Source organism: Thamnophis sirtalis, unplaced genomic scaffold (assembly GCF_051295495.1).
Source record: "Thamnophis sirtalis isolate CommonGarterSnake01/CBP01778 unplaced genomic scaffold, rThaSir2_p1.2 scaffold_4, whole genome shotgun sequence".
Classification (NCBI taxonomy): domain Eukaryota; kingdom Metazoa; phylum Chordata; class Lepidosauria; order Squamata; family Natricidae; genus Thamnophis; species Thamnophis sirtalis.
The window spans coordinates 13,396,630-13,423,236 of record NW_028261384.1 but is presented as its reverse complement, the minus strand read 5'-3'; the positions used below and the strand labels follow the sequence as shown (position 1 = coordinate 13,423,236).

Below are 26,607 nucleotides of genomic sequence, written 5' to 3'. Positions count from 1 at the left end.
ACAGAGAAATTGGGGCAGAAATACATACAATTGAAATATTACCAAATACTTGGGCAGATCACAACCCCATTAAAATAATCTGGAAAGGGGAAAAAAAGACTAGGCAAAGATGGATGTTAAATCTGCAAATATTAAAAGAAAAAGAATTTATTCAAAAATGTAGAAACGAATTGGTGTTATTCCTTAAGGAAAACACAAAAGAACAGACATCTATACTCTAGGGGGAAGTGCTCATCTCTGTTTCAAAGCGCTGTCCGAAGACGTCTCCATGGTCATGAGGCCGGCATGACTAAATGCCGAAGACACACGGAACACTGTTACCTTCCCATCAAAGGTGGTTCCTATTTTTCTACTTGCATTTTTACATTGCTTTCAAACTGCTAGGTTGGCAGAAGCATGGACAAGTAACGGAGCTCACTCCATTACACGATGCTAGGGATTCGAACTGCTGACCTTTCTGATCAATAAGCTCAGCATCTAAGCCACTGAGCCACCAAGTGGAAGAGTACTTATAGTTAAATTGATTTTAAAAAGGGGGCTTCCCTGAAGATTTCTTGACTCAGTGTTAAGGGGCTTTGTAAGGGGCATTAGCAATAGCAGTGTGGATACAAGTTGGAAGTCAGTATAATATGATTGTTTCTTCAAGTCCTTTTTTCAACTTTTGAATATTAAGCAGGTTGTGTGTTCTTATTTCAGGTAATTGAATATAACTGCATTCAGGATTTCATGCATCATGCAGTTCATCTTCCCCGGCGGTCCCCCCTAAACGCAAAAGTGCGAGAGGTGAGGCGTTTGTTATTTCAAGCCGTTCTTTCAAACCATCTTTTGGGATTCCTTCCCAGCATCAGATCTTTGATTTAGAACAATCTGTTATGTAGTAGATGGAAAGGCTGCTTGGGTACCAAGACTTAATTGTGTGAGATTCTCTTACTGGTTGACACACCTGTATTTCATTTATGTATGTTACTCGAGAAGGAAAACAAATATATACCATATACAGTGGAACCTCCAGTCATGACCATAATCCGTGCCAGGACTTTGGAACGATTTGGTCAGAACTGGAAGCAAGAGTGACTGCACATGCACGGACCAAAAAAAAGATGTGGAAGGAGAAATCGCGGCAGGGAAAATTGCTGCAGCTGTGATTTTTTTTGGGGGGGGGTTACTGTTTTAATTGAAATATATATATTTCAATTAAAACATATTAAAACACACATATATATATATATATAATCATCTTTCATTGCATCTTGTAGAAAGCATGTCGATTGGTTACAAATAGTTTTTGTGCATTTCAACCACAATCATTACATATACTTCCTTCATATTGATTTATACAATTTACATGTGGAATCTTCATATATTCTACTACTGTCAATGTATCACAATTCTCATTCAACTAAAATTATTTAAACGTGCTTTTTATCCGAAACACTTTGTATTTAAAAAACACAACTACCTACTGGCATTTATTAGCAATTTCAATAAACATCCTGTAATATTACACTTTGTGACATATTCTAACAAAGAAATCAATTAATAAAATATCTAAACATCCCCCCCCCCCCTACTGCCAGCACATGTAGATCCTATTAAACATTATCCGTTAACATTCCCTTGTGGTTATTGTAATTAATTAAAAATTATTTACTATATATATCACATCTTCACTCATCAGACCCAAGAAAAAATTCATTTTTATACATAATCCAAACAAAAATTTATTGCTTAAAAAATTTATAAGTCTTTTCCCGAGGTCCCAATTTACAGTTCATATCCAAATAGCTTTTGCTAGTCAAAATTATTATTTCATTATTACCATTATTATTGTTATATGTAACTAAAGATTATTTACTGTTTACATCACCTCTCCTCTCGGCAGGCCCAAGGAAAATTACCTCCTTATAGCAAATCTAAACAAAAGTTTATTAGATACATTCATAGAAAAAAAATTTTTTCCCCAGGTCCCAGTTTGCTATTTATATCCAAGATGTTTTTACTAATTAAAGTTATTATATCATTGTTATTGTTATAATGAATTACTTGTTAATAAAAAACACATTTAAAAACAATCTAAAGGAATCTACAAAGTACTAGAGTTCCTAGCTATTAGTCACCAAAAGTTATTTAAGTTTTTTTTTCATCAACAGTTCCTTTATCAGCCTGTGTCTTTCCAGTAGGAGAACAATCTTGTTTCTTTTGTCAGTTGTTGCATCATACCTCTTATTACTTCTTTTATAAGGTTTTTATAAACTTCTCTCAGCACTTTGTTGCTTAAAAGATCTCTCAGATAGTCTTGTTGCCCTTGAATTGGTATTAAAATTAACATGTCTTTAGTTGTCAAACGTATTTCTAAAATGGTTTCTCTTCTTGACTCCATCATCAAGTCCCCTCCCCCCCCTTATATCTTAAACCGGGGGATAGAGCTCCAGGATATCGGATTCACTTTTACATGTTTCCTTCTTTGGAGTTTCACCCATGTTTAGTCCATCATTAGATCATCTATTGACTTATTTTGGTCTTCTCCATCTTCATTAATTTCTTTAATTTTGGGGTCTCCAACTCCATCATCTTTTGCTGTAGAGGACAATAGCCTATCCAACTTCTTGTCAAATCTCTCAAATCTTTCCAATATCTTTTGAATTCCAGCCAACAAATCTTTAAAACTTAGGGTCCCCTCATCTGAAAATTGATACATGATTCCAGAAAATATAAAAAAATAAAAAAAACAAGGAGAAAAAAGAAGGGGGAGTTCTAATATCTACTGGCACTTTAGCCTAAATCTCTTTTTTGTATATAATGTTATGTTTTAAATTGAATTAACCACAAGTTCTTTCACATTCCTCAACAAGGAAAGGATCAATCTTTCTCTTTCCCTTTTCTTCCCTTGCCAAGAGTGTTTCAAAAAGACACCTATGGAAACATCCATGCCCTTGAAAATTTTACAGTTATAGAGTCAATAAAATCAAAAACGGAAAGAACAAATGATGCGATGTTTCAAAAACAAACAAACACGTTCTGGCTTTCAAGTGGCAGATTCGATTTTACTCCCTTTTGTCTCAGGCTTGTAAAAAAAAAAACCAAAAAATCTTTGAATGTCTTTAATGGGAATCAATGAGAAGTAATAAAAATTATTAGGATAAAAGAGATTTAAGTTCAAGCAACAAGTAAGACAACTAAAAATAGGAAGACAAAAAAAAAACCCCAGTTCATTCCACTTGCAAAGAGAAACAGCAAACGTTGCAATCACTTCAATCCACAAAACATAATTACAAAGAAGAAAAAGGAAAAAGAAAACTCTTAAGGCAGTCCATTAAAGATAAATTGCGCCGCTTTGTTCTTTCCTTAAGGGACTAATTTATCTTTAAACAAAAGAATTCCTTTGGGCAATCATTCTCAAAGAAAAAATCTCACCAGATAGACTCACTTTCACTGCCTTCTTTCCGGAGCCGTCTCCGACTTCGTCAGCACGAGGCTGTTTATCGCTAACTTGGAGAGCTTCCCTTGGGTCAATCAGGCACTTTGCGATGTCCCTGATACCAGCAAGGCTTTGTTTCCCTGTCACCGTCTCTACGGGATGGCTTAGGTCCGTTGGGAACATGTAGCAATAAAAGAATCAGCGGCGGTCTCGTACCATCGAGACCGCACATCTGTATCGTTGCGATGTTGGCTCCACCACTGCAGCTGTGATTGATCGCCACCCGAGGAAGTGTTTGTTAATAGAATGAAACATTTAGCGGATTTTTGGTCGGCACCCGATTTGGTCATGGTCCGAACTGTTCGTGATCCAAGATTCTACTGCACATGTTAGAGATCTCTTTTGCTGCAGAACATTGCACAGTCATATTTTGCAAGAAGCTGAATAAAATTGACTGGAGCTAATCTCTTAAATCATTTTAATTTATTTTTGTTCATTAGATGCTAAACTATTTCCACACACGAAATAAATCTCGCCAAGGAGTTGAAGAAGTTCTTTATAGACTTTATCAACCTATTCTTTGGAGATCTTTGAAGGTAATTTATTTCTCTCAAACTGTCCTGCTTTCGTCCGGATAATTTTCAAAAGCTTAGACTAAATTTAATTCAAAATTCTGCTGTTGTACATTTATTTTATCAGGCCAGGAATCCTGAGATTCGTTCAAATGCAGCACTGATTTTTAGTGAAGCATTCCCTATTCTGGATCCCAGTTTTAACAAACATGATATGGAAAAAGAAATCCAGAAGCAATTTAATGAACTTTTTGTAAGTACTTTTTAAATTCTTCCTATCAACTTTGGATCAGTTTTATTTAATTTTTGTGTATCTCATTATCTGGATAGCTCCTCCCCTCCTCTCGTCCCTTATCCTCCTCTCCTCCTCTCCTCTCCTCCCTTCTCCCCTCCCCTCATTGTCATTCTGTATGCTTCAAAGGAAAAGTAGGGTGATATATATGAATATTGCTATGTTTTTTAGCATGGGAACTAAAACCTAAAACACCCAAAACCTATTAGTCAAATACTGAATATTATTTCATTCTTCACGAAGTAGTTATAACTACTTGATTCAAAATCTAAATTTCTAATGAGCATCTTAGTAACAAATAAAGTACACATTATGAGATATTTTAAAGACCCAGTAAGTTGCTCAGTAAAGTTGCACACTAAGAGCTCAAATATTCTGTAAGTATGGTAGGCTACAAAACTTTAGTACAATATGTCTAAAAATGTTGGAAAACATCCAGAATTATAAACACTTTCCTTCTCTTTTCCATGTAGCCTCTAGCACAATGATAGCTAATCTCTTCGGCATCGAGTGCCCAAAGTGCATGTGCAAATCCCCAGAATGCAATGTGTGTGCACCCCCTGCACATGCACCATGCTCCCCGTGCAAGTGCCATGCACCCTGTGCTTATGCACACACAGGCACACATGTGTGCGTGTGTATGCAGCTCACACATGCTTGCACGTCCCCGCGCATGTGCGGCAGAGACCCAAAGACCAGCTGGCCGGTAAGAGGCACACATGCATGCATGGCATAGCTGAGTTGGGACAATGGCTCATGGGCCACATTCTGCATGCAACCTGTGGCCCGCGGGCCATAGTTTCGCCACCACTGCTCTAGCAGTTCCTTAAATCTACTTCAAGAGGTAATCCCTGAATTTTCCAGATCAGATTTGTAGACCTGCAGAAAGGGAAGCTTAATTTTTTTCCCCACCTGCTTATTGTTTCTTCTGCTAAAAGAAAGATTCTAGAAGATGAAACCAGTTCAAGTTAATCTTGAGATAGTTTCCAGCATTTTTATTGACCTGGAGTCAAGTAGCTTAAATGCAAAATAAAATGTTGCTGTTTACTTGTAATTGTATTTACAGGCTCTCTTAGAAGATCCTCAACCCGCAATCCGCTCAACAGGAGTACTTGCAGTTAGTAAAATAACATGTAAATATTGGAAGATGATTCCGGCAGCATTGCTTGCTGAATTTCTGAAAACTTTGATTGAAGATCTTGCTTTTGATGCAAGTTCAGCTGATGTCCGATGTACCGTTTTTAAAGTAAGAGAGTGAATAAAGTTGAGTTGAGTTGAAGTTTATTGGTCTTGTATGCCGCCCACTCCCGAAGGACTCCGGGCGGCTTACAATAAACAAGGGAAGGGGATAAATAAACAAAACAACACTTTAAAATACGCAACATTCACAGTTACCGTGGGGCTGGATATTTCACAAGCCCCCCGGCCTGCTGGAGCAGCCAGGACTTGGTGGCTTTGCAGAAGGCCGGGAGGGTAGTAAGGGTCCGGATCTCCACGGGGAGGTCATTCCAGAGGGCTGGAGCTGCAACAGAGAAGGCTCTCCCCCGGGGAGTCGCCAGCCGACATTGGCTGGCAGATGGAATCCGGAGGAGACCCTAACCTGTGAGATCTGATCGGTCTAAGGGAGGTATCTTTTGTTTAGCCAAAAGTATCTTTTGTTTAGCCATTATCATCTCCTTGAAGAAAATTGCTTCATGTAAAATAACTGCAAATTTTCATTTGCTTAATGCATTTAGGCTTTAGATTGCATGTACAGCTAGTCCTCAATTTATGGCCACAATTGGCCACTTCCATTGCTAAGTAAGGCAATTGTTAATTGAGTTGCACTTGATTTTATGACCTTTTTGCCATGGTTGTTAAGTGATTCACTGCAGTTGTTAAATCAACCATGCAGTCATTAAGCGAGTCAAGATTCCCCAAATTACTTTTCGTTGGAAGCAGGCTGGCAACCACATAACCCAGGAAATGGCAGCCACATAACCCAGGAAATGGCAGCCACATAACCCAGGAAATAGCAGCTGCCATAAATACATGTTAGTTGCCAAGTACCTCAATTATGATCATATGACTTTGGGGATCTTGCAGTGATTGTAAGGGCAAAGACTAATTTTAAGTCCTTTTCTCTAGTGCTATTGTAATCATTGTAAGATGAGGACTCTAGTAGCATCTGCTTAGCATCAAATGTTTGATGCTAACATTGCAGGCTGTGTCTTGCACAGCATCAAATTCTGGTTATGGCTGTTGGTTTGCTGCAATAGATGCAAAATGCTATATTATCTAAGTCAGGGGTGTCAAACTCAAGACCTGCAGGCCGGATCTGGCCCGTGGGGCACTTAAATCTGGTCTGAAAATAGCAAAGGTCCCACCTGCCGTGCGTCTGACAGCCAAAATGGGATGCAAGGGAGGACCACACATTTTCGGCCTGGACAGCCTCCTGCAGCACTCTGCTGGCCAAAACAATTGCTTCAGAAGACCATCCCGTATCTCCTCCACTTCCTCTCCCAAGCTGGCCGGCCCGTGGAGGTAAGCTGCAAAGCTGATCCGGCCCTTGAAGAAATCCAATTCGACATCCCTGATTTAAGGGCAGACTATTGCAGCGAGTTAATCTTTAGGATCCTTGTTGCTCTCTAAGCTTGAATTTTTGTGTGTGTGTGGGGGGGGGGGGGAATACATTTCTTTATTCAACTGATGGGTCTTTGTTTCGGAAAGTTATTGTCAAAACTGATGCTCTGAAATGATGAGTTAAGCTTCCACTGGCTAAGATGAATCTATAATACCTTCCTATCTTGAGTTTTGTAACATTGTTTCCTTTTTAAGAAAAAGAAAGCACATTGCAAATCACGGGTGTCAAACTCACGGCGCCACATTGCTGTCATGTGACATTTTACGACTTTTTCTCATTTGCGGAGCTGAGGTGGGCTTGATCTATGCGGGCCACCAATTTGACATCCTGGTTGTAAGTCGGAAACATGCTGCAAAGTGTTGGTGAGCTGTGAAAAAGTGCTACATTTCATTAGAATTTTAATATCTAAGCAACATTGTTTCAAGAACTCTAAATCAATGGGCACCTTAACCTGAAATAAAACACCAGCTGGACAGAGAACCATCTAAAATCATTAGTTCTAGATTCCTTCATCTGTATATCTGATTCCCTTTGTTCTGTTTTAGCAGCATATTCTCTGAAGGAATATTAATAGAGAATTTGTATCATCACCCCACATGCTACTTTGCATTTAAATGACATGTTTAATAATAATAGATTGTCTTGCTATTTTTCATTCCCCAGTCTCTGTCCTCTTAGCTTCAGGTATTTGGCAGGTAGAATAGATTCAATGCAAATAGTCCTGTTTTCTTGTGATAACCTTTTATTGATATTTTTCTGTTTCTCTTCTAGTGCTTGCCTATACTTTTGGACAATGTACTGAGCCACCCATTACTGGAACAGCTTCTGCCAGCACTGAAGTACAATCTCCATGACAATTCGGAGAAAGTTAGAGTGGCTTTCGTCGATATGTTGCTGAAAATTAAGGCCACGAAAGCTGCAAAGGTGGGATAAATTAGTTTGCTAGGTGGCAGACAGAAGGCATAAAAAAACTAGGCAATTTATTCTGAAGTGTGTGCATTCATCAATATTTTAAAAGGAAAATAGTCCAAAGAATTCATTAACATTTCAACCCAAACAATTTGCCATTGTTACCTTTTTAAATTAATCAATAAGAAAGAACTTATAATATTCTTTCTTCCCTGTAGTTTGACTAGCAGTTATCTTTATGGAAGGTCCGGTAGTAAAGTAACAGCTAAACAGTAGCATTCGTTTATATTCTGATGATTTATTTTTTGAAATTATGTGCTCTTTCTTTGTAAGGGATTCAATTTATTTATTTTTTCAGCTGCAAAGTAGCATCCTGCTGAAGGGATGGCAGGAGTTTGAGATGCCACTGAATAACCTGAGAAGGTAGAAAATAAGTTAGGGTGGTATTGTTGATTTATTCTCTACATCAACAAGCAGATCAGTGAAGATCAGATCAGTAAAATATTTTGTCTCATGGAAGTATCTATGGCCCAGACTCCATTCCTAGAAGATGTGCAATGATTCTAATACACCTGTATAGTACTTCTGAACAATGAATTGATTTTGGAGTATGAAGTATCCCTTGCTTAAATATAGGCTACCTTTATGGAGACAATATCAAAAGAATCTGGCTGTGAAGGAACAAATGATTAGTTATTCTTATTTTAATCCACGGCATTTTCCTATTTAATGTGGTAGTCCCCAATTACAGGCAGTACTTGACTTAAAACCGTTCATTTAGTTACAATAGAAGTGGGGAAAAAAGTCTTACAGCTGGTCCTCACATGATGGTAGCAGCATCCCCATAGTCACATGAACAAAATTTGGACACTTAGCATGCATTTACAACAGTTGCAATGTTCCAGGGTCATGTGATTGCCATTTGTGACTTTTGCAGCCGGCTTCTGATAAGCAGTGTCAATGGAAGAAGCTGGATTTGTTTAACAACCACATGGTTTACTTAACAACTGTGGCCAAAAAGGTCATAAAATCAGACATAGCTATCATCTCACTTAGCTATTGAAGTTTTGGTTCTAACTGTCATAAGTCGAGAACTATCTGCATACAGTATCATCTCTATGTTGGAGATTGATATAATACTGCTCTGATGTTCTGTCCACAAGTGGCTAATCTGAAATCAATGGGTACAGTGCAGATAAAGGCAGATAAACTGTCTTGATTCCTGAGCAGTAAAAGACAAATCGATGTTGCAAAATGTAGGCTGCAAATGTAGAGGTTTGTAAAAATTTGTGGGCAGAAGAGACAACTTATGAACTTGTGTAAGAATGCAGGGTCTCATATAATTATTCAGCAGGAAGTTCATCTGAAGGTGCTTCGACTATCAAATCTAATCACAATAACTTTGTTTCTCTCCGATTCCCGTCCTCTCCAATCAGTTTTGGAGAATTTGTCCTGTAGAGCACCTCTTAGCTCGCCTTGAGATTGATTCACGGCCTGTGTCCAGACGGATAGTAAATCTTCTGATCAACTCTTTCCTGCCCATCAGTCAATCAGAAGTGTGGTGTGAACGCTGTGTAACACTCATCCAAATGAATGCACCTGCAGCTAGGAAATTCTATCAGCACGTTCACGAATACACTAGTCCCACCAATATAGGTAATTATGTAGAATACAACTTTTGAGATGCTGACCTGGGATATGGAACAATTGATGTGTTACAGGTAGTTCTTGACTTGTGGCTGATCACTTGGTGACCTAATGATTAGTTGCTGCTTACTCTCCCTCCTCCTGTAGTTGCATGAACACACTTCAGGCCCTTAGCAACATATTCATATTTATGATCCTTTGCAGCACCGTGCAGTCATGTGACCACATGTTACTATGGTTTTGCTGCAGAATCATGACATGGAGAACAATGGGCTAGCTCAACAACTATAGTGTTCTCTTAATGATTGTGGTATTTGCACAGTTTGCTTAACAACTGCCACAAAAACATCGTAAAATCATTAGCCATGTGAGTGACTGACCCGTATATACTCGAGTATAGGCCGACCCGAATATAAGCCGAGGGACATAATTTTACCACAAAAAACTGGAAAAGTTATTGACTCGAGTATAAGCCTAGGGTGGGAAATGCAGCAGCTACCGGTAAATTTCAAAAATAAAAATAGATGCCAATAATGCCATTGCCCATTGAATAACATATACAGCCTGCCTGTGCCCATTAAATATACAGTAGCCACTGTAAAAATTTGCTCTGGATAACAAATTATTATCACACAATACCGGTGTATTCAATGAAATACTTCACTCACCTCATGATGCTGATGTCCCGCTGTGATGATGATGTCCCGTGCAGCCGTGGGAGTGATGTCCCGCCTCCTATGACACACGGCACAGTGATTCCTATCATTGGATCACTGTACCAGAGGAGGTGGGACATCGCTATGTGGCTGCTTGTCATAACAAGGAGGAGGTGGGACATCGTTGCAGAGCGGCAGGAGGGGGAGGAAGGGGAATCGTAAGACAGCCCTGCATTACATTAGAACGTGAGGAGGGGGGATGGTGCGGTGCGCGCTGCGCAGCAAACTGACACAGAGGGAGGGGAAACTCACAGGGGTGCCGGGCCATTCACGAGCGTCACCCAGCGGCATGGCCCCGCCCCTTTTTCTCCTCCATTTCGGGCAAATTTTTCACTGACTCGAGTATAAGCCGAGGCGGCTTTTTTCAGCCCAAAAAGTGGGCTGAAAAACTCGGCTTATACTTGAGTATATACAGTATGACTGTAATGGGCATGCTCCATCTGGCTTGTATGTCGAAGACTTATATTTCCACCCTTTCACAAAGAAGCCCTCTATTGCTTTTTTGTAAATGACCAAGGACTAGTGGTGAGTTGCAGGCGGTATGCCCTGGTACAGGCGTACCGGAGCACCAGATACCGTTCCGAAATGGTGCTCCAGTGGACCTACCCAGCCGCCCGAGCTCCTTACCAGTCGTTTAAGTCTTCTGTGCATGCTCATGGCGCGTACAATGCCTGTGCGAGTCTCCGCGGAGCAGCTGGAGCGTCACATAGGCTTGCGAAGATGCATGCGTGCACTGCACACGTGCATGCGCACTGCGTGCGTCCATGTGGACTCTGTCAGGCCTATTCCAACCGTACCAGAACCCACCACTGCTAAGGATGTATCATATGTTTCAGAGTATAAGATGCACTCCCCCCCCCCCCCAAAAGAGGCTGAAAATGTGGGTGCGTCTTATACGCAGAATATAGCTTTTGAAGCTTTTTCAGCCCTAATGAGTGAAGCAATCTTTTGTGCTTTGCCTGCTTTTCTCATTGCTGCTCCCTCTAACGATCAGCTGTGCTTTTAAAGCTGTTTTTCAGCCCTAATGAGGCTCTAGCAAGTGAAGCAATCTTACGTGCTTTGCCTGCTTTTCTCATTGCTTCTTTCGCCGACGATCAGCTGTGCTTTAGATGCTGTTTTTTATCCCTAACTAGGGGATTAAAAAATGTTGGCGTGTGCGCACGCTCAAAACGAGCAAACCTATATGCTGACCAGACAAAGGACAAAGGCCAGATGAATACCTGGTAGGCAGTTTTCCTCCCCACTGCTCTTTTCCTCCCCCAAAACTAAGGTGCATCTTGTACTCTGGAAAATACGGTAATTGTTTCTGAAGAATTTGGGCTAAACTGAATGAGTTAGGAAGAAAGAAGAACTTGATTGTGATGCATGCATAAAAGATGCTAATTATTGGACAGGTTTATTTTAAAATGAAAATAGTACTTAACTTTTCCTCAACCTATTAGTCATTGAGTGTTAACTACAGTCCCGTTTTAAATAATTTATTTTGATGTGGTTTTAAGTTATATAAATGTGAACATGCTGAAAGCCATTTACAAATCTATTGGATTCCCTAATGTGAAAAATGGTTGATGAAATATTAATCTAAACAGCTGCATGCATTTATTAAATTACTTGTATTTATTTTGCTGAAGTGTGCATATACTATGCTACTTTTTTTAATGAAGCAATATTTGGGCCAGTATATTTACTGTCCACACTGACACTTGCCATTTTTCATAACTGAGATACTTTGTTCTTTAATTCCAGCTAAGCTCATAATTGCCATTCGGAATTGTTTGAACGGCTCTATCCAACAGCAGTTAAAGGAATCTGAGAGTGGAGATGAGCAGAACGAGAAAGAAAACATAAGTGTAAGATCAGTGTTTTAATTGAAAATGGTTTTATGACAACTGGCTTGGATTTGTGATGTTCTATGGATTAATGCAACTACATATTTTGCTGCTTTATCTAATGAAAATTTTTCTCAGCATTACAGCCTTCCATTTCAGAAAGGTTCTTACATAAATTGTGTTAAAAGGTTTGTTGTTTAAATTTCAATCGTGTCTTGAGTGAGTAGCAACTTCATGAGTTGTGACGTAGTGCATAACCTAGCAGGAATGTATGTGGGCCATTATGTTATTTTGAGGAGTGTTAGTTAATAATTTTAAATTTTTATGCATAAAAATTCCCAATCAACACTGCCCTTGGCAATCATGATAGAAAGCTGATATTGGCAGTTGGTCTTACCTGAACTACATGTTTAAGAGTAGGTGTGGGAGGAGTAACCAATGGGTATTAACCCAGCCTTCTTGCCCTTGGAGTCTGAGGATAATCTTTTGAAGCCAGGCTTCTGATCCTCCTCTTGCTCTCCCAGATTAACCGATAGTTGTAGCAGAGTCCTGGAAGGAAAGAACACAGAACAGCGCAAGCACCTATCCTTCCTATTGACCCTGAATGATAACTCAGGCCCCTGGCGCGGGTGTGCTAAACAAGGGGGGGAAGTGACTCCTCCCACATCTACTCTTAAACATGCAGTTCAGGTAAGACCAACTGCCAGTTTCCAGAGTGAGGTGTGGGAGGAGTAACCAATGGGACATACCAAAGCTAGATGTCCTAGGGAGGAATTATTGGGCCTGAGACCCTCGAGAGTCTAGGACTCCCTGCAGTATCCTCCTGCCGAAGGCTGCCTCCGCAGAGGCGGAGGCATCTAGACGGTAATGTCTAATGAATGGGGACGGAGACGCCCAGGCGATGGCCCGGCAGATCTCTTCTATGGGGGCCTGGGTGGCCCAGGCTGCTGAGGTGGCCGCACTCCTGGTGGAGTGCACTGTGATGCCCTCTGGGACCTGAATATCCCATGCCTGGTAGCCCTGTGAAATGGCCACCCTTATCCACCTGCTGATGGTGGCCGGGGAAACCTTAGCGCCTCTGGTGGAAGGTTGATATGACACAAAGAGCGCCTAAAGGGAGCCGTGTGCTTAAGGTAAATGCGCAAGGCTCTCCTGACATCTAACTTGTGCCACGATTTTTCCCTGCGGACAGAAGTCCGGCAGAATTATCTCTAGAGCCCTGTGGAAGGGGGAATTGACCTTGGGCATGAACGCGGGGTCCAATCTGAGGATTACCCAGTTCTCTAGGAATGTGCAAAGGTCCGCTCTGCTGGAGAGAGCGTTGATCTCAGAAACTTTCCTGGCCGAGGTGATGGCGACCAGGAAGACGACCTTAAGGGTCAGAAATTGGAGGGAAACCTCCCTCAAGGGTTCAAACGGTGCCTCCGTCAAGGCCTGGAGGACCGTAGGTAGGTCCCAGGAGGGGAAATGATGGACCGCTGGGGGCTTAAGATTCGCCGCTCCTTTGAGGAAACGCTTGAGAACCGGGTGTTGGGAAAAGGGTGGAGCGTCCACCCCCCCTAGAATGGTGGAGAGGGCCAAGACCTGTCTCCTAAGAGTGCTGGGGGCGAGGCCCTTCTCCAGACCTTCCTGCAGGAAGTCCAGGACCTAAGGAACCGAGGCCGCAGCAGGTTGAATGTCCTTTGCTTTACACCAGTCGGCAAAGGTCACCCAGGAGGCGTTGTAAATGCGAGTGGTGGATTGCCTCCTGGACACCTCGACGGTCCTAATGACCTTGGAGGAATATTGGGCCTCTCTTAGCTATTCCCGCTCAATCACCAGGCGATCAGATGGAGCCACTCCGGGTCCAGATGCTCCAGCGACCCCTGATGTAGGGACACTTCCCCGGGGGGGATCCTCCAGTGGGGAGCTGAGGACAGCTCCACCAGGTCTGCTAGCCAGGGGCGGCGTGGCCAGAAGGGAGCTACTAGAATCATCTCTGCCCCCTCTGACACTAGCCTCCTCAGAACCCCGGGAATGAGGGGGAGGGGGGGAAATGCGTAAAGTAGACCTGGTGGCCATCTGCAGCGGAGGATGTCCGTGTCCATGGCTCCTCTGGAGGGAAACCTCGCTATGAAGTTCGGCAGCTGGGCATTCGCTGGAGTTGCGAAGAGATCCACCGTCGGTTGTCGGTTGCAGATCCGCTTGAAGACGCTGGGGTGGAGCTATCACTCTCCGTTGTCGACCGTCTCCCTGCTGAGCCAGTCCGTTTGGTGGTTCTCCGTCCCGGAGATGTGTTCTGCTCTGATGGACTGGAGATGTCTCTCTGCCCAGTTGCCTAACCGGAGGGCCTCGTCGTGAAGGAACTTGGAGTGGGTTCCCCCTTGCCTGGGCCTTGGTTGCCACGTTGTCCTTCAGGACCAGGATTTGATGACCGGTGACTGTGGTCTTGAAGTGTGTAGGGCCAGGTGGATGGCTCTGAGCTCCAACCAGTTGATGTTGTTGCGCAGATCTGTTGGAGTCCAGCATCCCTGGGCCATCTGAGCTTCCAGGTGTGCTCCCCAGCCGAACAGGCTCGCGTCTGTCGTGAGTATTTTCCTCGCTGGCTCCTTGAAGAGGGATCCCTTGGTCAGTGCCGGGATCAGCCACCAACGGAATGAGAGCAGCACCTGGGGCGACACTCAGATCTTGGATCTGACGTCGCTTGTCCCCGCCTTCTGGTATGGAAGCAGGAACCACTGCAGCTCCCTGGCGTGTAGGCGAGCTCAAGGCACGATCCCTATACAAGAAATGAATTTCTCAAGGAGCCTGGAAAGAAGAACTACAGGGACAGATCGTAATTTATGAACTTCATGAATTGTCTGCACAATGCTGTCCCTTCGCTCCTGGGGAAGGAACACCTCCCCAGACACCGAATCAATAATAGAGCCAAGGTGTTAGAGCCTGGTAGATGGAACCAGCTGACTCTTCTCTAGGTTGATAGAGAACCCCAGGGACCTGAGAGTGTCAATGGTGGTGCCCAGATCCTGTCTGGCCGTGGCTGGGGACCTGGCTAGGACTAAGATGTCATCTAGATAGCAAAATAGACAGACTGGTAGGGAACGCAGATGACCTGCGGCTGCAGCCAGCACCTTAGTAAAGGTCCTGGGGGCTGAGGCCAGCCCGAATATTGGAAGTGATTTCTCCCATGTGAGAACCTAAGGAACCTGCGATGTTCCGGGGTGATGCTGATGTGGAGGTAGGCCTCCGTAAGGTTGATGGAGGCCATAAAGTTGCCCTGTCGTATGCCTTCCAAGATGGACTTCAGGGAAGTCATCTTGAATCTACGATAGACTACCCTGGAATTGAGTTGTTTAAGATCCAGGATAGCTCTCCACCCTCCTGAGCTCTTGGGAACCAGAAACAGGTGGGAATAGAATCCGGAACCTCTCTCCCCCTCTGGGACCTCTTCAATGGCCTTGATGTCCAGGAGGTGTTTGATGGCCTTAGCCTTAAGGGCTTGTTTGGCCGGATCAGCAGAGGAGGTGAAGGTGCGGAACCTGTTAGGGGGTTGTGAGCGGAACTCCAGGTGTAACCCGAGCTTAACCGTCTGGAGGACCCACTCATCAGAGGTGATGCATTCCCAGACATCCGCAAAAAGGGCGAGGCGACCGCCAATGAGGTGATCCGTGGCTGGATCACTTGAACCTGCGGAATGGGCGACCGCCTCCTCCTCGAAAGGGCCGTTTGCCTTGCTGCTGGCCCCTGAATCTGTCCCTAAAGGACTGCCTGTCCCCTTGCCTGTGGAATCTGGGGGGTTGATATCTGTGAGACTGAGCCTCCGAATCAGGCTGGCAGAAGGATGTTCTCCTGGGGTAGGGGGCGTGTCGGTTATCCGACCGTCTGGTCGTGGCTGGGAGGACCTTCTTGTTTTTGTCCTCCACCAGAAGCGGGTCCAGCGAGGCGCCGAACAGCTTGTCCCTGACGTAGTCTGCTTCTGCAAGGTGCCATTTGGCTCGGGACTCCACCTCCCAGTGGCACAACCACAGTAAGTGCCTGGACACTACAGAGGAAGATAAAGCTCGGGATGCATACTTAACTGCATCCAGGGTAGCGTCCGCAGAGAATTGTGTGGCTGCCAGCATCTTTGAAATGGCTTGCAGCAGTTGCACCTCCGTGGCAGGTGTTCTGTCTCTCAGCTCTTCCAGCCACAACACCGTGGACCTGTTAAAAAAGGAAGCAGAAGCGGCTGCTCTAATGGCCCAGGTTATTGCCTGAAAGGTTTTACGTATCATGGTCTCCGCCTTCTTATCCTCTGGCTTGAGACAGTGCAATGTCTCCCGTCACCACGGATGAGGCTGAGGCTAGAGTGACGATCGGATTGTCCACCTCCAGGAGCTGGAGTGCCTGGTCAAAGGTGGGGTTGAGGTTATAGAACCTCCGCTCGTTGCCCCCCGGATTGGGGAAAGTCCCTGGTTTAACCCACTGGGACTTTAGGACCTCCATAAACATCTCTGGAGTTGGAATCTCCTCCTTTTTAACCGGGGGGGCTATGAAAGGGGCCCTTTTTTCTCCTTTTACTGGTGCTAGGTGTGGTAGTGGTCTGCGCGGGTTCTGGAGGGGGATCCAGGTCCGCTGTGTCCCTGGCCATACGGAGTAGGAAGCTAAATAAGGAGGGAGGAAACAGGCCCGTGATGTTGGGGGCGTCTGTAGACTGAGCATCCTCATCCTCAGAGAACCCCACGTCCTTCAGCTCCCCTTCTTCTAAATCTGAGGCTTCACTGGCAGTGGAGGGAGAAGGGGACCTGTGCTCTCTGGCCACATCATCCTCTGCTGGGGTCCTGGGTGCAAGGGGGCCTCCAAATGGCCCGCGCGGCTCCTTTTGCCCTCTTACACAACCCTCTGGTTGCTGGGGATCGCTGAGAGCACAGCAGGAGGGGTGAGTAATCCACAGAAATCTTCTTTAAGAGAAAAAACGCTGTAAGGAAAAAAAGCCTTAATCCTAAGGCAAGGTGATGCAGCCTGTAGAATCCTGGGGATTCCTGGGAGGCTGCAATCCTAGAAAAACCTGAAGGAAAAAAACCCTAAACTTTCCAGGTGAGGGAGAGTCTGGAAAAACACTCCTTCTGGGCTAGAGTCTGAGGTTAATCTGGGAGAGCAAGAGGAGGATCAGAGGCGTGGCTTCAAAGGAATATCCTCAGACTCCAAGGGCAAGAGGGCTGGGTTAATACCCATTGGTTACTCCTCCCACACCTCACTCTGGAAACAGGCTATGCTTTTGATGTCACCTACCTGTTCATCTACCTTCTTCTAAAATATATTATCAAGATGATAGCGGTATGATGTGAATCATATATCTTGTGTAATGATGACATGATATCATCATACAAGAAATATAATTCATACAAGATATATAATTCATTGCTGGTTTGTTAGAGATGGCAATGAACTTATTCCTTCACAGAAGATTCCGTTAATGTATCTTTAAAATAAAGTTATTGGTGGTGCTTCTGGGTCTGCTGCTTGTCTGGACTACCTCACAAGGCTGACCTGGATATTGCAAGTCTCAAAATATGGAGGTAGTCCGCGACTTACAATTTTTGGGTTTAGCAGCTGTTCAGAGTTCTAGCAGAATTGAAAAGAGTGATTGGCCCTCGCACCTATGATTGTAGCAACATCCCCATAGTCACATGATCAAATTTCAGGCACTAGGATTACTTAACTGCAATGATTTTTTTAAAACCATGGCAAAAAAGATAAAATCGGCTGTAACTCACTGAACAATTGTCTTAGCTACAGAAATTGTGCCCCCAATTGTGGTCATAAGTTGAGGACTACATTTATCGGTTCCCCTCCCACTTTTCAGACCAAGAAATTAGGGAGTGTCTCTTCTAAGATGCTTGCTATTCCGCCGTTCTTCTGCAGACTTTATACTACCATTGCCTCATCTGCAGCTCTTCTTCCTGTCTCCCAAGGTTATTTTCACATACCATTATACAGGTTTTGAAAATTCCCCCTGGGAACAACCCTAGGAGCACTGATCCTGCCTTAAATAATGCAAGCCTTCTTAGCACACATATTATTCCATTTTTAAAGTAACCTTAATTTGAGGCATATTATTTAAGAATGGCACCACCTTAATTATAATCTATTTTGCATTTCAGGTAACAGATAACTTATTTTTGATTGATGACATACCTTCCATGGCTGGCTTGCTTGAAATTATCGTAATTCTCTGGAGGAGTATTCAGAAACAACTTGATTGCAATGAAGAAGCAAAAAATCACATTGTCCAAAAGTTTGCTTCTGTGCTACCAACATATTTAAAAATTTTCAAGGTAAATGTCAGATAAGATTGACTTAATTTGTAGATTATGAGTATTATCAAACTGTGGTTGACAGATGAGAACAAAACATCAAGTTTCAGTTTCAGATCCCATGTTTGCTACCATGAACTGGAACAATCTATATATTCTCATTAAACACATGAGTTTAACTTAGCAGCACATTGCCAATATAATGGCCTGAGTTGCAAAGGCTTAATGCCATTCATGAAAGAGATGAAAATATAAGAACTAGCATTTTCTAGCACAATCTCTGACTAGGCCCAAATTAGGGATAGGGGTGGGAAGAAGGATAGTTTCGAGATTGGGGAAAGACAGGAAGTTCTTGATCAGTGGACAGGAATAAGGAAAATAATTCTGTCAGTGTTCTATGAAATCACTTTTGCTTATCATACCTTGTTGTAGATACCTCTTATTTGATACGGTAATTGCAATCTTCATCTACATTTGGTAAATCTTATTCTAATTTAAAACATGAGTAATGCTTCAGCCTAGAGCTTTTATTATTAATGGAGCTAAAATGAGTAGGCTCTTTTTTTTATACAGAACTACTATAATTTTATGAAAATGCCTTTAAGAGCAATTATCCAGCTGTGAACATTTTCATCCAAACAGAATGTAATTTCCAATAGGGTTGTTAGTTTATGTTTGTGGCACAGTCTAGACAGCCCAAATTATTGGGTAAGTGCTGCTGTATAAGAAGATGCTTTAATAAGTGTCAAGCTCACACTTGCTGATTTATTTTTCTGAAAGCTTATTATTATGCTTTAAAATACAGGGATACTATTTGATATAGTCTCAATTCTTCCGGTTAACAAAGATTTCTAGTGGGTTTCATTTTGTGTGTATGCTTCTCACAGGACGACCGTTGTGTGTCTCCAATAATTATCCTGGCATCTTTCATCCCACCTGCTGCTATTCCTACATTCAGGTATGGCTTATTATTTTGTAAAGCTGAAAATGTAGATCAAAAGCTCTTTGAAAAAAGGGCTCTATAGGTTTCATTAGCGAAAACAGAAGTTCTATAGCTGAAAGGCTGGAGATATATATATATATATATTGAGATAGAGTTTTCTCTTTGATCTAATTGAACGCCTCACCTTTTCTCTACTTGTCACCAGTTGTGGTGTGGTTTCAAAGCTGAAGAAAATGGAAAATGGTGTGACTGAAAAGAAGTATTCCACCCTACTTGACTGTCTGTGTCGCTGGGGCAAATTAGGACATATCCTTGAATTAATCTGCGATTGGATAACAACTGAGCCAAGGAATAGAGAGGTTTGCTCTATAGATTTGTGCAGCTTCTGGGGTGGGTTGGTTTTATTGTTCTCTATTGCATGCTTACAAATAAAAGGATGTTATTTCCTGTTCTTAGACTGATGAGACTGAACGGCGAGTACAAATCCAAGAAACGGATGAGGCCAAACCGGAACTGGCCCTTGATTATTTAGAATATTTACTGACTCACTGTATGAACCAAAACTGCCTTTTGTCTCTCTCCAGAAACAAACTGAATGAGCTTCTGAAAGTTCTTGAACGCGGAAAGGTCAGCTCAGCGGTGAAATTCATGTTTTTTACCTATCGGCTATGTGGCCGTGGCTTGGTGAGCGTGGCAGGGGAAGCATACTGCAAAATCTCCATTCCCACCCCACTCCGGGGGAAGGATACTGCAAAATCCCCATTCCCTCCCATTCCAGGGGAAGGATACTGCAAAATCTTCATTCCCTCCCACTCGAGGGGAAGGATACTGCAAAATCTCCATTCCCTCCCACTCCAGGGGAAGGATACTGCAAAATCCCCATTCCCACCCCACTCGAGGGGAAGGATACTGCAAAATCTCCATTCCCACCCCACTCCGGGGGAAAGATACTGCAAAATCCCCATTCTCACCCCGCTCCAGGGGAAGGATATTGCAAAATCTCCATTCCCTCCCATTCCAGGGGAAGGATACTGCAAAATCTTCATTCCCTCCCACTCGAGGGGAAGGATACTGCAAAATCTCCATTCCCTCTCACTCCAGGGGAAGGATACTGTAAAATCTCCATTCCCTCCCACTCCAGGGGAAGGATACTGTAAAATCTCCATTCCCTCCCACTCGAGGGGAAGGATACTGCAAAATCTCCATTCCCTCTCACTCCAGGGGAAGGATGCTGTAAAATCTCCATTCCCTCCCACTCCAGGGGAAGGATACTGCAAAATCTCCATTCCCTCCCAACATCCCAGACTTTCCATTGCTAAACAAGGTGGTTGTTAAGTGAGTCTTAACAATCTTTTTTTTTGCCATGGCTGTTAAATGAATCACTGCAGCTATAAATCGTTGTAGTTGTTAAGGTGGTTGTCGGGCGTGCATGTGCGCTAGAACCCAGAAGTTTGGCTTTTCCAGAGCACGGCCCCGATGAGCGCACAAACAAGCATGCGACGTTTCCAGGTGACCTTTTCAGCACTCGGTTTCTTCTAACACAGCACTCAGTGCTGAAAAGGTTCACCATCATTGCACTAGAATAAAAGCAGTCTGTGCAGCTAACTCCCCTTTTCTTTATTATTCAATTGACAGCCACCTTGCTGCTTATAAAAACGATCAAGCAATCTACGGAAATTATGGAACTAGAGAATATAAAGCCATAACACTGAGGTCATTGCCGTTAAAAGCAAAATCAAAAATTAAAACCAACCCCCATCAAATATGATCCCAGCCTTGTATATTTTTAATATTGGAATATTGGACATTTCTGTTTCAAAAGACAATATAAAACATTTTGAAATAAATAAAACATCTACAAATTTGAACGAAACGGGAAAGATACCAATATTTCAAACCCCCTATATATAGTGGGATTTTCTTTCTTTTTTAAAAGAGAATTTTAAATATTTAACTGATTTAATTTTATTTTAAACGTTAATGTTTCTTCTCCCAATTTTTAGGATGAGCTAGATTCTTACATTCAAGGATGCGACCTGGCATATTGTGGCTTTTATCAAGCAACAGCAGTGAGAGCCTTCAGCCTCTACTGTAGGTTGAATATACATCTTTTACATAAGGTACCTATCCGTTTAAGCAGAATGAATCTTAAACCCTGAAACTCCATGTTAGCTGCAATTTCTTTCTCTTAGCAGTTTCTTTCTCTTAACAGTTTGTCTCTGAAGAACAGGATTATCTCTCAGCTTTGGAGAAGACGGGGACCTGGATAGAAATCAGCATTCTGCCTCATTTTTTGTTAGAGGAAGAAGAGGGTTACTTCAAGCCATCCAGTGAAATCTCTCAATGGGTGATTCAGGTAGTGTGCGCATACATTGAATGTGATAACAGTCATCCTTTGTTCTACATTGTGTTCTCTGTATTTGGGCACCTGGGATGCGTTCCTGTGGAAGGCTGGTTTCAAACCTCCTGCCATTTACAGAATCATTTGTCAGGAATTGATTTTAGATGCCTTGATAATGTTCCCTCCTGTTTTTTTTCTTTTATTTTCTCTCAAACTAATGATTTCTAAGCATTCATTCTTTCCTTGTATAGATCGTTTTGGTTGCTCTGGTTTGACATCTCTTTTAAATCCTTTTCTCAGACATGACAATTAGAACTCTTCACATTACTCTCAGGATTGGTGCACCATAAACTTGTATAAAGAAATTACAATGTTGCTGTATTTATTTTCAGTCCCATCACATTTCCTGGCATGGCATTTGCCTCTTTCACAGCTCCTATACAGGTAGTCTTTGACTTAACAACCAGTCATTTTGCAACCAAAGTTAATTACAGACCCCAAAAAGTGGACATTCGATCCGGATTGGAAATTTCAATAGTTGGAGTGGGGGGCATGGCCAATGGTGGGATTCAAATAATTTAACAACTGGTTCTCTGCTCTAATGGCTGGCTGGGTGGTCATGTGACTGGGTGGGCGTGGCCAACTTGATTGGTCTCGCCCTTAAGAAATTTCTCCTTAGTCCAACTCACAATAAAATAGCACTGTTCCAATATATAGAATAGAATAGAATAGAATAGAATAGAATAACAGAGTTGGAAGGGACCTTGGAGGTCTTCTAAACCCTGCTTAGTCAGGAAATCCTATACATTTCAGACAAATGGTTATCCAATCTCTTCTTTAAAACTTCCAGTTTTGGAGCATTTACAACTTTTGGAGACAAGTTGCTCCATTGATTAATTGTTCTGTCAGGAAATTTGAGGGGCTCCTACAAAAATGAGGGGGGCCAAAGCACCAAAAGGCATAACAAAAAACAATTGATGGAAAATAATTAAAGAGAGAAGCAACCTAGGGCTAAGAAATAATTTCCTAAGGGTGAGACCAATCAACCAATGAAATAGCCTGCCAGTACTGATGCCAATAGGAACCCACCCCTGATTGCAACCCTATTCCAAATTAATAAAATCAATCCTGCTAATTAGAATGTGTATTTTAAAAGGTATAAGAACTCTGACAAGAAACTCCTGCTCTGTATTAATATTTTAATTTGGCCTAATCCTGTCAAGAAGAAGGTTTTAGTTTTAGCCTAAAAATAAGGAGGAATTGGTGAGAACAATCAACCAATGTTACAGCTTGCTTTCGGTTGTTGTGGGAGCTTCATCACTGGAGGCTTTCACGAAGCGATTGGACCGCCATTTGTCTCTTCATCCATTTTAGAGAGATTCTTATGGAGGTTTTCTGATTCATGTTTTTCACCACTCTGAATAGTGTGATATTTGCAGGCTTAGCTAGCTATGGAGTAGTTGCAGTGCTCATGAACTTAAAAATCAAGGTCTTTTAGTACTATTTAGGATCAAGTGAAGAATTTGTTCTCTCAGATTCTTATTTACCTTCACAGAGAAAAATCCCTATTTTGTTTCTATTTGGTTTTTTTTGCATTTTAACCAGTTAGAAATTCATAAAATGAGAAACCCTCTTACCTCATGGTCTCTAAGTTAGTCCAAAAGCTTTTGATGAAAAACTTGATTAAAAGTATTTGAAAACTGATTTACCATATTTTTCGCTCCATAAGACCATAGCTTTAGAGGAGGAAAACAAGAAAATAAAAAGTCTGCCTCCCAGCCCCAGCACGTGGCTCGTCAGGGCTCTGCTCTGTTGAGCGACAGCTGCATCCCAGCCTCTCGTGGCCTCGCTGATTAGTGGGCTGGCTGACCGGAAACGGCGCCATTGCTCCTTCCTCTGTGTATACTGCCTCCGCCAGGGAATGCTTTAACCTTTGCTGATTGCTGCCAGGCAATCTCCACTGCCTTGAATGGCTGTTTGGCGGTATTTCGGGAGGCTGATCCAACCGCAGATAGGTAGCTGGTCTGTGATGCAATATTTGCTCCATAAGATGCACTGACATTTCCACCCACTGTTGGGAAGAGCGGGAGTGCGTCTTATGGAGTGAAAAATACAGTAAGTACCTCAATATCTACAGTACTTGGTCACCTTCATCTATATACTTACAGAAACACTAAAAAAATCACTTTTTTTTCCCCTCTGCAAAATCCATACTGTTTTTCCTTCAGTAGGGTTGGTATGACATTAAGAAACTCTGGGATTTCTAAAAATGAATCGGATGAAAGCATTTAAACCCCTTTTAGTATTTTCTACTTCATTGAAAACTAGTAACTTTTGTTTCTGAATAAATCATCTGAAAAGTGACCTAATCTTAGCTGTGTCATTTTAGAAGTATACAAAAGGTTATGTTTTTTGATGGTTTATAAATGTAAAACATACCTGTTTTTGTTTTTTTTTTGTACAAAGACTTACCTATTGGTGTGCAAAGATCTTATAGCTGTTGGACTTGGTGATTTCGGATTTCAAGCTAGTCTTCTGAACTTGGCATCTAGGATCATATGCAGAGGTATGATTATATTTATATGTACATACATACATACATACATACATACATACATACATACATACATAATATTTTTCTATTCAATTGTATGAAATTCATAGTAAAGGATAGTATGAGATCAATGACAGACATCACGATCTATAAATATAGTGACAGATAACAGAATTCTCAAAACTATTATATAGATATATCAGACTTTATTGCTGGCATGTTTTCCCATGTGTTTTTCTGAATATTTTATTTTCAAGACAATATTTACACCACTAAAAGGCTAGCTTTTAAAAGTCAAGCATATGGCATACAAAGCATATGATATGTATGAAAAATAATGTGATGAAATGTAACTGAAGTGTTGTTGTTTTCTTCAGAGATTCCAAGTTCTATCTATTAGTTTATAAGGAGTACACTTTTTATTGAAACAATACTCATTCAACAACTTCTAGGAATTAGTAAATTTATTGCCCTCATCCTAGTGGGCTCTCTAGATATCAATTTAAGAATTTGAAACCATCAAGACTGTTGCTGGGAATTCCGGGAGTTGAAAATAGTTGAAAAGTGATCATATTGGGGAAGAACAATATATTTGGAATGGAATAATTACGTTTGCTGTCTGCCACACATCTTATTTCTTCATAGAATGTTAGGTTGAAAATCATTTAGTGAACTCCTCACACTGTCCAGGAATCCACTACAGTGGCATCCATGACAAGTGTTATATCTGCACACATTCAGCAGAGGAGAGGTTACTGCCTCCTAAGGCAAACGTTTGAGCAACTCGTGCAGCTGTGGGATTCACCTACCTTCCCTACCGGTTTGCAAATATGAGCATGCGCTTGCACTGCATGCGTACTGCCTTCTGCATATGCTCTGTGCTCGCGCATTATGTCGGGGCGGATATGTGGAGCCTCCCGTAGCCGCTGCTACCGGTTCACCAGAACCGGCTGAATATCACCTCTGAACTCGTGGAATTTATTTCCGGAACCCAACCAAAAGTAATTTCCCTGCAATTTTAACCCATTGTTTCTTCTTCTATAACACTTCTGAACTGTTCTACTCCACCGTGATAGCTTATCACCTTGTTTCCTCTCCCAAGGATCCCCTCCAGTATGTTCAACTTTTTCTAAAACATAAGTTTAATAAACAAAACAACTGAATAAAAATTACAAAGATAAAAGGAAGGAAAGGTCTGATCAATGCCGAATAGACAGATTCAATTTCTTTTTTGATCCAAATACTACACTTTTGAAGATACAACCTTAGAGTGTGCTTATATTGTTTTTTTGCTGAGCCATCATGCTGTTTTGTTTTCTTTTGTTAGGAAAAGGCGCCATTTTCATTCCAATGTTGCTCTCTATCCTGAGAGAGATTGTTGAAGCTTTCTTAGCCTGTGACGTTGTCAACACTGATTGCATAGCAGAACTTGCAAATAATGTTCCTATAATGTTCCAGAAAATTCTAGAGACCATGGCACTTAAGCTCAGAAGACAACAAGAAGAAGGGATACAGGTACTGGTTGTATCTAAACTTGGCCATAATTTTATGTTTTCCTCCCCCTGGTTTGAGTTTTTTCATTTCAACTGAATTGTTCTTAGTTTTAATAACCCATCCCGTTCTGATCCTTGTGTATAAAAGAAAGAATTCTGCAGCCGTAATTGGGAGAAATGATCCTCCACCATAGCTCCAGACTCTTAAGTTTTGCTTTGAACATTTCCAGTATATTTCAGACTTTTTCTTCCTTTTAAAATACCAAGATGCAATTACTTTCTAGCCAACTCATATTAGCAAAGGTGTTCAGCTTTTTAATGAAAAAGTTGACATTGGGTGACATTTTGTGACAGAACTAAAAGTCGCTCAGAACTTTGGTAGTGTTTTAAGTGGGAGCTTTGACAACTTCGCATGAAAAATCATTATACAGTCCCACATTTTCAGATATAACACTTTACCCTTGCTTTATTTTTTATTCAAAAATCACTTTGTAGAAAGGGCCAGTGATAGGCAGGGCAGGAATGTAAATGCAAAAAAAAAAAAAAAGGCTTTAAGTTTCAGAGATGATAGGGTAACTTTTCATAGATAGATGATAATATTGTTCAGAAAAATAAAATTATTGCTTTTTAAAGGGACAGCACAGGTACGAGGTACCGTGATAGGACTTGCAATTATTTCATATTGTGCTACACAGTTTCTTAATTTCTTTTCGAGGACTTGCCTATAATTCTGAGTCAATGTTAAAGGTGGACTAGGTTAAAAAATAGATTTTGTACTGTTTCATCCAGAATATGTGATCTTTTATTGTCTCTGCCACCTGCCTTTCATATTTCCAATTCATTGTAAGGCTATTAAGTTATTTTTCTCAGCCTCAGTTGGTGTTCTTTTGTTTTGTTTCAGATTATAAAGATTCGTGACTGTTTCTTCTTGAGCCTTTTAATATCTCTTTATATTGGAAAATAATTCCATAAAATGATTGCCCCTGGACTCTGAT

The 26,607-nt window shown here is 41.8% G+C and overlaps 1 protein-coding gene across 1 annotated transcript in view; it reads left to right on the top strand.

Moving 5' to 3' along the window:
• The window catches only part of NCAPG2 (non-SMC condensin II complex subunit G2), a 56,704-nt gene that overhangs the window by 19,452 nt on the left and 10,645 nt on the right, over positions 1 to 26,607 (top strand). The window contains exons 9-23 of the mRNA XM_087711827.1: positions 697 to 783; positions 3,919 to 4,014; positions 4,118 to 4,243; positions 5,349 to 5,528; positions 7,677 to 7,829; positions 9,251 to 9,470; positions 11,924 to 12,027; positions 18,129 to 18,302; positions 19,169 to 19,239; positions 19,430 to 19,583; positions 19,681 to 19,851; positions 21,228 to 21,344; positions 21,437 to 21,580; positions 24,032 to 24,131; positions 25,447 to 25,634. Coding sequence (XP_087567953.1) covers positions 697 to 783; positions 3,919 to 4,014; positions 4,118 to 4,243; positions 5,349 to 5,528; positions 7,677 to 7,829; positions 9,251 to 9,470; positions 11,924 to 12,027; positions 18,129 to 18,302; positions 19,169 to 19,239; positions 19,430 to 19,583; positions 19,681 to 19,851; positions 21,228 to 21,344; positions 21,437 to 21,580; positions 24,032 to 24,131; positions 25,447 to 25,634 — 2,085 coding nt within the window. The remainder of the gene's footprint in view (positions 1 to 696; positions 784 to 3,918; positions 4,015 to 4,117; positions 4,244 to 5,348; positions 5,529 to 7,676; positions 7,830 to 9,250; positions 9,471 to 11,923; positions 12,028 to 18,128; positions 18,303 to 19,168; positions 19,240 to 19,429; positions 19,584 to 19,680; positions 19,852 to 21,227; positions 21,345 to 21,436; positions 21,581 to 24,031; positions 24,132 to 25,446; positions 25,635 to 26,607) is intronic.